General features: G+C 47.7%; 1 protein-coding gene across 2 annotated transcripts in view; it reads left to right on the plus strand.

Moving 5' to 3' along the window:
- The window catches only part of LOC124398994 (protein kinase C and casein kinase substrate in neurons protein 1-like), a 56,914-nt gene that overhangs the window by 35,593 nt on the left and 6,321 nt on the right, over window positions 1-15,000 (plus strand). For both annotated transcript variants that reach the window (XM_046869601.1, XM_046869602.1), the window contains exons 4-5: window positions 835-1,070; window positions 7,531-7,686. In XM_046869601.1, coding sequence (XP_046725557.1) covers window positions 835-1,070; window positions 7,531-7,686 — 392 coding nt within the window. The remainder of the gene's footprint in view (window positions 1-834; window positions 1,071-7,530; window positions 7,687-15,000) is intronic.

The following is a 15,000-nucleotide window of genomic DNA, read 5'->3' on the forward strand; positions in this document are numbered from 1 at the left end:
CCCTTCCTGAGAGGCTCCTCACTCTAAGGAGGGATCTCCTCTCCCAGGCCAGAGGTGCCATAGTCCACCCCTCCCAGAATTGTGGAGACTGTGGCTGTGGCCCCTCTCCAATTCAGAGTTCCCTCCACTACGAGGTTGTATGCCGCTAGATGGCACCTGTTCTGTTTGTGGTGTGAGCACCACCAGCTGGAGTTGCATAAGCCACCAGCTGGAGGTGCATAAGCCCCTGGTGTGACCTAGAGTGCCTGAGTGGGAGCTGGCTGTCATGTTCTAGGCTCTGTCTGAGCCCCCTTATGAGCCTCTGGCCGAGGCATCTTGGAGGCACCTTTCAATCAAGACAGTGTTCTTGTTTGCCATTTGCTCTTTCAAGAGAATCAGAGATCTGCAGGCCCTGTCTGTGGCCCCCTCCTTTCTGGAGGCTTGGTCCTTAAAGGTACTCCTCCAAGACATTTGCGAAGATGTTGGCTGGTCCACTCTGCTGTCCTTTGTCCGGTTTTACAACCTGGACCTCAGTGCCACTCCTGGCCCCTCTGTTCTTCGACCTAGCCATGCCCATACACACTCAACGCAGGTCAAGTTCCTGAAAAGGAACGTCTCCAGGTTACGTATCTAACCCTAGTTCCCTGAGAAAATGAGACGCTGTGTCTCTATGCCACACTTTGTGAACAAACAGAGGCTGGTGCTGGCTTCACTCCATGTGCGTTTTATACCTCCTGGTTGTGACGTGATTACACACATATTTTCCCTTTTTTTTCCTTCTTGTTTCTTTCTTAACTGTGTGATGATTTCAGATAAGGGTGTTTTGGTGTGTATTAATGTGAAGTGTTGTTGTAGGACCTCAGTATGGTTCTGTGGAGCGAGCCTGGCTGGCTGTGATGACTGAGGCAGATAAAGTGAGCGAGCTCCACCAGGAGGTGAAGAATGGCCTGCTGAATGAGGACGTGGAAAAGGTGAAGAACTGGCAGAAGGACTCCTACCATAAACAAATGATTGGAGGCTTCAAGGAAACTAAAGAGGCAGAAGAAGGTTTCAAGAAAGCTCAGAAACCATGGGCCAAAAAACTTAAAGAGGTGAGAAGAAAAACATTAAAATAATAATGTTAGTCCTAAAGTTACAGTTTTATTAAAACTGAAATCATTCAGACACGTTATAATGATCAGATATGGAATAAAGTTATTGATATATATTTACAGGAAATATTTTACAGAGTTTGTGTTATTTAATATTCATCCACTTTATATGTATAAACATTATATTGTTTGTCTTTAATCCATAAATATGGACAAAAATCTTTGTACTTATCAAAATAGTACAAAATATGAGTTTTGTATTATCCAGGCACATTCATAAAACTGCAGCTCACTATCTCTGCACAGCTGAACATCACAACAGCAATATCTGGCAGATAATAAGGAAGCAGAAGGAAGTTGCAGGATGATCAGAAAGCAGCAGAAATATAAAATTACACAATATAACACAGTTATTGTTTCATTTAGAACAAAATTGGAATAAAACTCTCAGATCAGATTAATCAGTATTAGAAAATAATTCAACTTGATTTTTGGAGGAAGAAGGGCTGTGAGAATGAATTTAAGAACATCAGGAACCCTGTGAAGCACAATGAAGAATGTTGGGATACAAACTGCTTTCCTGCAATCTCATCAGCCAAAAAAATGAATATGTGGAGAACTTGAGCTCAAACACATCTACATTGTATAAGAGCGATTGGTTCAGGTCAAGCAAGGACAGTAAGGTGGTCCAAACAGATAGAATCAGAGGGTGAGGACCACCCACTTAATGGCCAGGCACTCCTTCACCATGGTGCTGTACCGAATTTCCTGCACTGACAAATTACTGCCTATGTACAGCACCGGATGCTCCTCCACCACCTTGGACAATACGGCCCCCAGCCCCCAGTCTGCAAGACAAATGGGGAGAGAGAATTTAGGAGAATGTAAAAGCGGTCCACAGAGTGCAGCTTTCACCCAAAAAAAAAAAGAGCCTGCTGGCATGACTCCATCCACTCGACCAGATCTGGTGCTCAGTCAGCGGGGTGGGGACAACTAAATAATTAGGGACAAACTTTAGATAATAACCAGCCAGCCCCAGAACCCATCTCACCTCCTTTTTGGTCTTGGGTTTTGGACAGGCTGTATTCGCTGCAGTCTTATCAATTTGGTGACGCACCTGCCCATGACCCAAGTGGAAACCCAGATACCGTACCAATTACACACTTCTTTGGGTACCTTAGGAGCATGTTTAACTCGACAGAGAGAGAGAGAAGTGAGAGAGAGTGAGAGAGTGAGAGAGAGAGAGAGAGAGAGAGAGAGAGAGAGAGAGAGAGGAAGAGGGGTGACAGGAAGAGAATGATATGGATTATTATGTCCTTATTGTTGTATGAAAGTTAATGTCACTGTGCAGTTCGGACTCTGGCAAGACTCGCTATAGCAGCATAACTAAAAGGCAGAAACAGAACCACTTTAACACAGACATGGGGATCTCTGGAAAAAGAGACGACCCACCACACCCCCATCAACAAACCTGAGTGAACGTGTGAGAGTGAAGAGACTTGTCAGATATATCTTTATGGATGAGTGCTCACCAACTAAAACTCAACCCCAGCAAAACAGAACTGTTGATCATTCCAGGTGATTCATCTCCAGGTCAAGATCTCCAAATAACTCTACATGACTCTCTGCTCTCCCCTTTAGCCACTGCTCGTAACCTCGGGGTAACTATGGACAATGAACTGTCTTTTTTTCCCATGTCGCTAATGTTGCTCGTTCTTGTCGATTTCTTCTCTATAACATCCGAAGGATTCGACAATTTCTGTCCATACAGGCTGCCCAGATGCTTGTTCAGTCTCTTGTCATTTCAAGACTTGACTACTGCAACTCTCTGCTGGCAGGTCTTCCCCTGAATGCTATTCGTCCACTGCAAATGATCCAAAACGCAGCTGCACGACTTGTGTTCAATCAGCCCAAGTTTTCCCACACCACCCCACTGCTGCGCTCCCTTCACTGGCTTCCAGTAGCTGCACGTATCAGATTCAAAACACTGATGCTTGCCTACAAAGCTAAAAATGGACCAGCACTATCATACCTCAGTGACCTCATCACATCTCGCACTGCACCACGCTGTCTGAGATCCTCCAGCACTGCTCAACTGGTACCTCCTTCTTTCAGAATGAGAGGTAAGTACACTTCAAGGCTCTTCTCTGTTCTGGCACCGAGGTGGTGGAATGAACTTCCCCTAGATGTCCGTACAGCAGAGTCCCTGACTAACTTCATACGACGACTGAAAACCTACCTCTTCCTGAAATACCTAAATTAGCACTTTCCAAGTTTGTAGAATTCGAGTTATATTTATATTAAGTTTGTAATCTTGCGTACCAGTGTAGATTTATTCATTACAAGAGACTCAAAGCACTTTTGTACGTCGCTCTGGATAAGGGCGTCTGCTAAATGCCACAAATGTAAATGTAAGAGACAACAGCATCCAAATATCCCAGTTCACCAAACACACTATATCCATGATCCCTCCAGATCTGCTCCTTCACCTCACAAACACCTACTGACTAAACACTCCACTAAATAAATATGTTTTCAGTCTTGACTTGAACACTGAGACTGTGTCTGAGTCCCGAACACTGATTGAAAGGCTGTTCCATAACTGTGGGGTTTATAAGAGAAAGGTCAGCCTCCTGCTGTAGCCTTCATTATTTCATGTACCAACACTTTTTGATCTGAGTAGGCGTGGAGGATCATATTGGTCCAGAAGTTCACTCAGATACTGTGGCGTGGAAACACGAGAAACACCATCCAGAGATGCTACGTAATCAGAAAGTTTACTCCTATCTGCATGTGGTCCTAGTAAAAGTACTTCCCACTTTTCCGAGTTGAGCAGAAAGAAGTTATCAAGCATCCAATGTCTAATGTCCTTAACACACTCCTCAACATTAAGCTGATCTCTCTCATCTGGCTTTGCTGAAATATACAGCTGTGTATCATCAGCATAGCAATGGAAGTGAATACCATGTTTATGTATAATTTCACCCAGAGGCAGCAGATATAAAGAGAAAAGCAGTGGGCCTAAGACAGATCCTTGTGGAACACAACAAACAAACTTAACCTTAGAGAGTGTGGAGAAATCACTATTTACATCAACAAACTGATAGCGATCAGTCAAATAAGACCTGAGCCAAGAGAGAGCTGTTCCCTTTATTCCAACAATGTTCTCAAGTCCAGCAAGCAGGAGATTATGATCAATGGAGTCAAAAGCTGCACTGAGGTCGAGCAACACAAGTAAAGAGACAAAACTCTGATCAGAGGCCAATAACAGTCATTTACCACCTTAACTAGCGCCGTCTCTGTGCTATGATGAGGCCGAAATCCTGACTGATACATTTCATAAATGTTGTTCCTCACTAGATGTGAGCAGAACTGCTGTGCTACAACCTTTTCTAAAATGTTGGAGATAAAGGGGATGTTTGATATTGGCTTGTAGTTGGACGGCTGACAGGGTGAAAGTCAGGTTTTTTAATTAGGGGGTTGATAACTGCCAGTTTGTATGATTTAGGTACATAACTAGTGCTAATGGAAGAGTTATTCGAACAGGTCTGTGTGGGAAATTAAAGCCACAATGTGTTTGGTGTCTGAGATTAGCTGAGATGTATGTTGATGCTGAAACCCAAGCAGTTTTCCAACAAAAATTACTACTATGTAAATATCAAGTCATGTCCAGTAGGCTTTATTGACATTCCATCGGTATACAGTGCAGTACACTGTGAAACGAAACAACATTACCAAGGACCAGGGAGCTCCATCAAACATCAATGAACAAAACTACCCTCCATCTTGCCCTCATTCACCTGGACAATAAGGACACATGCGTGTGAATGCTGGTTATAGACTTCAGTTCAGCATTCAACACAATCATCCCTCAGCACCTGATTGAGAAGCTGAGCCTATTGGGCCCTAAACACCTCCCTCTGTAAGTAGATCCCAGACTTCCTGACTGGGGGACCTCAGTCAGTCTGGATCGGAAACAACATCTCCAGCACCACCACACCGAGCACTGGGGCAACCCACTCAGGGTTGCGTGCTCAGTCCTCTGCTGTTCACTCTGCTGACTTTTGACTGTGTACCAATGCACAGCTCAAATCACATCATCAAGTTCACAGATGACACGACCGTGGTGGGTCTCATCAGCAAGAACGACCAGTCAGCATACAGAGAGGAGGTAAAACAGTTAACAGCCTGGAGTAGAGCAACAACCCATCTCTAAACGCTGACAAAACCAAAGTAATGGTTGTTGACTTCAGGAGAGCACAGAGCAACCATTCTTCCCTGTTGAGAAGGCTGAGAAGATAATTGGAATCTCACACACACCCCTCACACAAATCTGCCCTGTGCAGACTCACCACTGGTGTCCCACAAGGCTCGGTACCTGGTCCCCTCCTTTTCTCCCTCTAGACCCACTCCATTGGTGAAGGCATATCCTCACATAGGTTTTCTAATCACTGCTATGCAGATGACACTTAACTAATCTTTTCTTTCCCTCCATCAGATACCACAGCTCCCGCTTGGATTTTGGCATGCTTGACAGACATATCTTCATGGATGAGTGGTCACAAACTAAAACTCAACCCCAGCAAAACAGAACTGCTGGTCATCCCAGGTGATTCATCTCCAGATCAAGATCTCCAAATAACACTTCATGACTCTCTGCTCTCCCCTTCAGCCACTGCTCGTAACCCCGGGGTAACTATGGACAATGAACTGTCCTTCTTCCCACATGTCGCTAATGTGGCTTGTTCTTGTCGATTTCTTCTCTACAACATCCGAAGGATTCGACCATTTCTGTCCACACAGGCTGCCCAGGTGCTTGTTCAGTCACTTGTCATTTCAAGACTCGACTACTGCAGCTCTCTGCTGGCAGGTCTTCCCCTGAAAGCTATTCGTCCACTGCAAATGATTCAAAACGCAGCTGCACGGCTAGTGTTCAATCAGCCCAAGTTCTCCCACAGCCCAAGTTCTCCCACACCACCCCACTGCTGCGCTCCCTTCACTGGCTTCCAGTACCTGCACGTATCAGATTCAAAACACTGATGTTCGCCTACAAGGCCAAAAATGGACCAGCACCATCTTACCACAGTGACCTCATCACATTTCACACTGCACCACGCTGTCTGAGGTCCTCCAGCACTGCTCCACTGGTACCACCTTCTCTCAGAATAAGAGGTAAGTACACTTCAAGGCTCTTCTCTGTTTTGGCACCGAGGTGGTGGAATGAACTTCCCCTAGATGTCCATACAGCAGAGTCCCTGACTATCTTCAAGCGACGATTGAAGACCTTCATCTTCCTGAAACACTTAAATTAGCACTTTTCAAGTTTGTAGAATTCAAGATTTATATTTATATTAAGTGTGTAATCTGGTGTACAGTGTAGATTTATTCATTACTAGAAACTCAAAGCACTTTTATACATCGCTCTGGATAAGGGCGTCTGCTAAATGCCGCAAATGTAAATGTATATGTACACACAATTCACACCCACACCACTCACACACATCACTCACACACCCCTCACACACACCACTCGCACACATCACTCACACACACCACTCACACATCACTCACACACACCACTCACACACATCACTCACACACCCTCACACACACCACTCATACACATCACTCACACACACCACTCACACACACTCTTATTTTCATATTAGGGTCAATATTATAAAAGTGGAACTTTACTACAAAGGGCTGAACTTTGAGGGAACACACTGCTGTTATTTCACTTTCCTTCCTCTTTCTTCATCTTCTTCTCTTTAGAGTCTCTGGCAAGGCCATGCAGCTGTCTGGCCTTGGAGTATTTGAAAATGTTGAAATTTGATGATCTGATAGAGCTGGTGAATCTGATGGAGCTCATAGAGTTGGTGAGGCTGTTGGTGGGGCTAATGGAGTTGGTGGCTGATGGAGTTGGTGGGGCTGATGGAGTTGGTAAAGCTGATAGAATTGGTGGGGCTGATGGAGTTGGTGGGGCTGATGGAGTTGGTGGGGCTGATGAAGTTGGTGGGGCTGATGGAGTTGGTAAAGCTGATAGAATTGGTGGGGCTGGTGGAGCTGGTAAAGCTGATGGAGTTGGTAGGGCTGATGGAGTTGGTGGGGTTGGTGGAGCTGGTGAGGCTAATCAGTGATCAGGGAGATGTTTATCATTTTAAAAATCACTCTTAGATCCCAGGATTAGGTGATTTTTTTGTTTCTCTGGAGTAACATCTGATACAATATACACACAAATTATATATAATTAGGTGCAAAATAGAAACAGTTTAAAGGAGAAATAAAGAGAAACACAATCATCAGTCATTTCAGTCATTTCTTCTTCTTCTTCCTCTTCTTCTTCTTCTTATTGGAGAGGTGTGTAGGAACCAAGAAAGAAACATAAATTATCAATTTTATGTGTGTGTGTGTGTGTGTGTGTGTGTGTGTGTGTGTGTGTGTGTGTGTGTGTGTGCAGATGGAAACAGCTAAGAAGATCTATCACATGGCCTGTAAGGAGGAGAAAATGGCGGCGTCCCGTGAGGCGAACAGTAAGGCCGAGGCGTCTGTCACTCCGGACCAGCAGAAAAAACTGCATGAGAAAACGGAGAAATGCAAACAGGATGTACAGAAGGTGAGAAAAACAACTGAAACAGAAAGAGAGAAAGGGGGGTAGAGAGAAAGAGACTCACACGGGGTTCCAACTGCAACTCTGAAAAAAGACTTGAGAGAGCTGGTCATGTGACTCTTCAGCCCAGAAGCACTGCCATGTTTATGAGGTTGGAGGAAACTGAACTGGAAATATGCATAATTATTGCTCTCTCTCTCTCTCTCTCTCTCTCTCGTGGTTGGTGTGTTGCCAATTTTTCCCTTTAAACATCTAGGAACAATTTCGTATGGGTCTGTGTGTTTGTGTGGTAGCGTGCCTGTGCATGCGTGTGTGTGTGTGTGTGTGTGTGTGTGTGTGTGAGTGAGTGAGTGAGTGAGTGTTCAGCATGGCGTCTCCGAGCGCGAGGCTGTGTGAGCGTTTGACTCGCCTGTGTGTGTGTGTGTGTGTGTGTGTGTGTCTGTGTGTGTGTGTGTGTGTGTGTGTGTGTGTGTGTAAAGAAGTGTGTGTTAGCGGCTGGTAATGTGGTGGGACATGAGAACATTGTCTCTGCCTCCGGTATGAACAGTGCAATTGTGTTTTTTCTGAACAGTATTGAGAAAGTGAATAAACTGATCCAGAAAGGAATTGTTATAAATAATGAGTGTGTACTGGTTTCTCCACTCAGTTCTCCTGCTAAAAAGGTGTTGCTATCAAATGTTCCTCCTTTTATTAGTGATGAGGCGACTGTGAAAGAGCGTCTCGGTACTGGGGAACCGTCTCCCCCATGAAGAAAATCCTTTTCAGCTGTAAGTCCCCACTAGTTAAACACTTGGTGCCTTTTAGGCAGATGGTTTTTATGCTTTTGAATGAAGATGTTGAGGAACTAAACGTGGTCTTTAAGTTCAGGGTCGATGGGTTTGACTACAACATCTTTGTTTCCACTGATGCAAAAAATTTTTTAAATGTGTCCAGTTTGGGCATTTTGTCGGCTCCTGTCCTAAAAGACAGTGTGACACCGGTGTCTCCAAGTGACCGGGGCAGGAGGCAGCTAAACCTGCTGGAGTCGTTCCTCCTGTGGCTGCAGCTCGGCCTGCTGCTGAAAGCCCCGTAACTGCTGCTGCAACAAGGCCTAGGGAGCGTAAGCCCCAAGCTTAGCCTGTAGACCAGAGGTGCACTAGTGACAGACCCACCCCTGAAAAGCCCTGCTCGGCCGAACCGGACCAGGAGAAGCCCTGCTCGGCCGAACCAGACCGGGAGAAGCCTCGCTCGGCCGAACCAGACCGGGAGAAGCCCTGCTTGGCTGAACTAGACCCAGATAAATCATGTGCACTTGGAAAAGTCACAGTGGACTCTGGAGCAGTGCTGGAGCTGCCTGCGCTGGCAGAGGCAGGCACAGAGGTGCAGCGCTGTCGCCAGGAGACACCAGTCACTACACCAGTAAAACGGGACGGGGAGACATTGAGATGGAAGATGAGCCTCTGTTAAAAGTACAGACCAAAAGAAAGAAACGAGGTAGGGGAAAAATGTGTCAGTAGTAAAGTTTTTCCCGGACCGTAAACAGTTTCTACACGATACAAAACATTTTAGACGAGAAGGAGCTTTTACTGATCAATTAATTTTAGCCTAAAGAAGCTGATAACAAATGTCAATAGGGAAAACTCAAATGAAGACTGATAGAGTGTATGTGTCAGGCTGATTATGCGGAAGCGGAAATAACTCTATCATTGTCTTTATTTAATCAGCTCAGCAAAGCAAAACCTGAAATGAAAGTGAATCCTACGGCAAGGAGTAATCCACTACGGAACGGAGTTCGGAGACAGAACCAGCGGGGAATGCGGGCCAGGGCACTCTGAGGAAGGCTTCTCCAACCGATCAGGAAAGGAAGCCCGGCAAACATCGCCATGGGACCGGGGGAGACTGGGAAGAGCCCAAGGCGAAGTAGCGTCCTCTGCAGAGACCACGAATGGCATGACACCCAGCACGGAGACCCGGAACAGAGCAACGCCCTTGAAGAAGGCCGGAGGCTGAGCGAAGTCTCTGGCGGTGATCAGAGTCGGAGCGACCTCCACGGCGGGGAACCGGAATTGGACGGCGTCCATGACAAAGACCGGAGGTTGGAGGACATCCCGGGCAGAGACCAGAGGCCGAGCGACGTCCCCGAAATATTGTGCCACCCTCTGAGGGGCCTGGAGGACCGACGTCGCTGTCAGAGGGGCCTGGAGGACCGCCGTCGCCATCAGAGGGGCTTGGAGGCAAGCCGTCGCCCTGCGGGGAACCTGGAGCCAACTCGTCGTTCTGCGGGGAACCTGGAGGTGGCCCGTCGCCCTGCTGGGAACCTGGAGGTAAGGCGTCGCCCTGTGTGGAGCTGAGACTTCGCCCTACGGGGAGCCGGGAGGCGAGACGTCGCCCTGTGGGGAGCCGGGAGGCGAGCCTTTGTCATCAGGGATACTTGGGGGTGGGCCTTCATCATCAGGGAGACTTGAGGGTGAGCCTTCGCCATCAGGGAGACTTGGGGGCGAGGCTTCACCCTGAGGGGGACTTGGGGGCGAGCCTTCGCCCTGAGGAGAAAATGGGGCGAGCCTTCGCCCTAAGGAGAACTTAGGGGCGAGCCTTCGCCCTGAGGAGAACTTGGGGGCAAGACGTCACCTTCTGTGGAGCTCGGGGTGAGCCGTCGCCTTGAGGGGAGCTCGACGTCCTTCTGCCGGCCAGGCGGCGGTACGACGACCTCTTCGTGGCCAGGCGGCGGTACGATGCCCTCTTCACGGCCAAGCGGCGGTACGACGCCCTCTTTGCAGCCAGGCGGCAGTACGACGCCCTCTTTGCAGCCTTTCAACTGAGCTGAGTGCTCCTGGGGACTCGGGGACTGGGCTGAGTGCTCCTGGGGACTCTGTGGCTGGGATGAGCGCTCCTGGGGACTCTGTGGCTGGGATGAGCGCTCCTGGGGACTCTGTGGCTGGGATGAGCACTCCTGGGGACTTTGGACCGGGACTTTGGACCCAAGCTCTCTTGGGGCTGAGCGGCACCCTCGGTGGAACTCTGGAGCTGAGCGGCACCCTCCGTGGCGTGGAACGAAGCCGAGCACCTTGGAGAATCCTGGGACAGAGCTGCGCACCTTGAAGAACCTGGGAACGGAGCCGCGCACCTGGGAGAACCTTGGGACGGAGTCACGCACCTGGGAGAACCTTGGAATGAAGTCACGCGCTCTGAAGAACCTTGGGACGGAGCACCTTCATCCTTGAGGGGACTGTTGTGAAGGTCCTCCATCCCAAACATCCCCAGAAGAAGCCCGAGGAACTTGGCGAGTGAGTCAAAATTGCCCCCTTTGGCGCTCCATAATGTGCTGGTTTTGGAGAGAGCATCCCCAGACAGGAGGGAAACACAGAAGGCGATCTTGGCTCATTCGGAGGGAAACTGGGAATAATTTTCTTCCACATACTCGCCGATGCTCCGCAGAAATCCGCCCAATTAGTCTAATCTCCCCGGAGAAACGAGCCGGAAATCCCCTCACGCTCGCTGCGGGGCATGGCGCAGCCGAGCTCGCATGAACCAGCGTCTGTGGTTCCGAACCGCGAGGAGTTCGGAACCACAAGGCTGTGCTTCCGGGGGAAATCCAAAGCTGGGGTCGGCTGCCGATCCATCGCGGTGGACAAGCGAATCCGCTTTTGGTTTCGGTCGGTTCTTCTGTCAGGCTGAAGATGCGGGAACGGAAATAAATCTATCATTGTCTTTATGTAATCAGTTCAACCAACAAACACTCTTAAGCCGTGACGAAAAAGCAAACAAAGAATATCCGCTCGGGACGAGTAATCCACGACGTGAGTAAATGTTCAACAGAAAGCAAAATCTGAAATGAAAGTGAATCCTACGGCAAGGAGTAATCCACTACAGAACGGAGTTTGGAGACAGAACCAGCAGGGAATGCTGGCGGTTGAGCAGCCACGGGAATCACCAGCAGGACATTCAAGAACCGACAGCCTGTGACTCGAGAACATGAGTTTATATAGTCTAAACCTAGATGAGCCACAGCTGTCGGTCGTCAAGGCAGGCACGGGATAACGAGGCAGCGTGACTGCTACCGTGGGGGGCGTGGCATGGTGAATCCCTGACATTGGCTGCGGGGGGTGTGGCAGGGGGATCCCTGACAGCGGCCGAGGGAGGCGTGGCAGGGGGATCCCTGACAGTTTTACTTTGAGGTTTTTTTAGCATTTGTTTGGTTTACTTTTATTTCATTTTAATGAAGAGGATACACATTGCGAGTTTAATTATAAATGGAGCAAGGGAACACAGGAAAAGAGTAAAGCTTTATGAGCTAATCCACGGTGTGCACGTCCGGTTCGGCGGCCATTTTGCAGTTTTTCCCGTGCCTCCCGGTATTTAAGGACACCCAATGCTTTAGCTCGAGGCTAGATGATCTTACCGGCTACCTAGCCCCTGAGATTACTCTTGCCACCCTGCCTGCTCTGGATCCTAATCCTGTTCCTGTTCCTGAACCTGTTTTTGTTTCTGATCCTGTTTCTAATCCTGTTCCTGATCCCTTTTCTGCTCTGCCTCCCTAGTTACCTGGTTTGGACTCTGTTTTTTTGGTTTGTGTTTCTGCCCTGCCTATTTTGTTCTGTTTGCTGGCTATTGGAGTTTTCCTATTGGACTGTTTTCGATTTTGGTTTTGTCTTTTTCTGCAACACCCTGTTTGCCCGTGTTTTCGACCCTGGACTGTTTATTTGACTTTGTTTTTGCCTTGCCCCATTGCTCAGTGTTCACATTATTTCTGTGGCATCCTGCATTTGGGTCCTTACTCACCTAGCCCTGCAACTGTGTTCACTGACAGAATAATCTGGCCATTCACCCGTGTCCTGCCGCGTCCCTGAGAGAACAATCTGGCTAAAGATGGACCCAGTCGATATTTTAAAGGCTTGCTCCATCGCAGATCGGCAATTCTGGGACCCAACTGAGAAGGTTGATATTCTGAAACTCAGTCCCCAGCAGAGAACTGAGTATTTCCGGGTGCGTCAGGAACAATTTATGGCTAACCAGCTGGTTTTGATTAACCTACTTAAACAGCTGTCCCTCCGGCCCTTGAGCTCTGCTGGGGGGCTGCCCAACCTCAGCCTTCCTGTCTGGCTGAGGATGTCACCCAGCTCTTCTTCCCTGCCGAGCATGCCCCCAACCCTGTCTGCCCTGCCAAACATGCCCCCATCCTGTCCAGAATCTCGCCTAGGGCGTCTGGCCTCTGGGTTTTGCTAACGACATGGTCCAGACCTCCGCAGAGGGCGTTGCTCCACCTCAGACATCCACAGCACACAATTTAGACAGGAACCATGCAGAACTTAATTCAGCTTCCTGTAAGTGTCTGTGGGAGATGGTGGAGGCCCACGATCTCTGTGACATATGGAGAAATCTAAATAAGAAACAGAGACAGTACACGTGGGCCTGGCGAGATTAGAACACTTAATTTTTTTTTTTTTTTTTTTCCAGTAGGAATCTCAGACCACTGGATGGTTCAGTGTACCATAGGTAAAAAAAAAAGATAAAACCTAAGAGCAGCTACTGGCATTTTAACACCACACTTTTAAAAGATTTTAGAAGAGTCTTTTATTTTTTTATGGAATTGTTTTTAACTGGAGAAGGTGGCTTTTAACTCCCTACAGCAGTGTTGGGATGTGACAAAAGCACAAATCAAAGAATTCTGTGAACAGTACACTCTCAATGTCACAAGAGACATTGCCAGATCTTTGAAAGCTCTGGAAATAGTGATAGTGGAACTCCAGTGCTTAAAGGCCACAGGAAATTGAGGACATATTAAAGCCCTCAAAAATAAAAATGCTAAAATGAACGACCTGCTGGACACTACAGCACAGGGGGTGCTGGTCCGCTTACGCTTTAAAAGCATTTTTTGGATGGATGCTCCTTCTAAGTTCTTCTTCAGTTTAGAACTAAAGAATGGACAGAAAAAATATATACATGCAGTGCGAACAAAATCAGGGAATCTTGTGTTCGAGCCTTCTGAAATTCGCCAGCAGATAGTCAGCTTCTACTCGAAGCTGTATCGCAGTGAGAGTTCAGGGGCACAGGAATTGGAGGAGAGCTTCCCCAGTAACCTTCCAAAGCTCTCAAAGTCAGTGGCCAAGGAGTTGTATAGAGAGCTGACACTTGCCGAGCTTCCGGAGGCTCTCCAGGGCATGGAAAACGGGCGGGTGCCAGGCATAGTTGGTCTCCCTGTGGAGTTTTTCAAGGCATTCTGGGCAGTAACAGGGCAGGACATGCTGGAGGTCCTACAGAACAGTGTCAGAGGTTGTCAGCTACCAATGAGCTGCAGGAGAGCCATCCTGACCCTGCTGCCAAAAAAGGGAGACCTGACCCACCTGAAGAACTGGCGCCCAGTGTCACTACTGTGCACTGACTGCAAGCTGCTGTCAAAAGCATTATCTCTGAAACTGAAGAAGGTGATAGAGCAGATCATTCACCATGACCAGATGTACTGTGTGCCTGGCAGGTCGATTTTTTATAATGTTTACTTAATTTGTGACATTTTGGACGTCTCCAGGCTATTGGGTGTGAAGGAAAAGGCTTTTGACCGGGTTGAGCATGAATACTTGTGGAAGGTGCTTTAAAGCTTTGGGTTCAACCCTGGTTTAATAGCCATGATCAGGTTGTTGTACAGTGAAGTTGAGAGTGTACTGAAGGTTAACGGGGGTTTATGTGCTCCTTTTAGAGTGTACAGAGGGATCAGACAAGGCTGTTTACTGCCAGGAATGCTGTACACTCTAACTATTGAACCTCTTTTAATCAATCTAAGAAATTGTCTTTCTGGTTTTAATTTTCCACACAGAAATGCTTCACTCTACCTGTCAGCATATGCAGATGACTTGGCTGTTATGGTGGGGTCTCAGTCTGATGTGAATATATATTTTTTTTAATTTATGTTTTAGATGACTTTGAGCTTTCATCATCAGCGATAGGTAATTGGGGAAAAAGTGAAGGAGTTTTAGTTGAGGGGAGGGGAGGTGGGGAGCCGACACTCCCAGGAGGTTTGTTGTGGAAAAGAGGTGGTTTTAAACACTTTGGTGTCTACCTGGGAAGTAACGAGTTTTTAAATAAAATCTGGGAAGGCACTGTAGAGCACATTAAGGGCAGACTGAGCAGGTGGAAGTGGCTGGTTTCAAAGATGTCCTACAGGGGGCAAACGCTGGTCATCAACAACCTGGCAGCATCGTCTCTCTGGCACAAGCTGGCATTTGTGGATCCGCCGGCAAATCTGCTAGCAAACATTCAGGCCCTGTTAATGGACTTCTTCTGGGATGGTCTGCACTGGATTCTGCCCAAGGAGAAAGGGTGGCAAGGGTGGGTTTAACTGGCCAGCTG

This window comes from Silurus meridionalis, chromosome 16 (genome assembly GCF_014805685.1).
Source record: "Silurus meridionalis isolate SWU-2019-XX chromosome 16, ASM1480568v1, whole genome shotgun sequence".
Lineage (NCBI taxonomy): Eukaryota > Metazoa > Chordata > Actinopteri > Siluriformes > Siluridae > Silurus > Silurus meridionalis.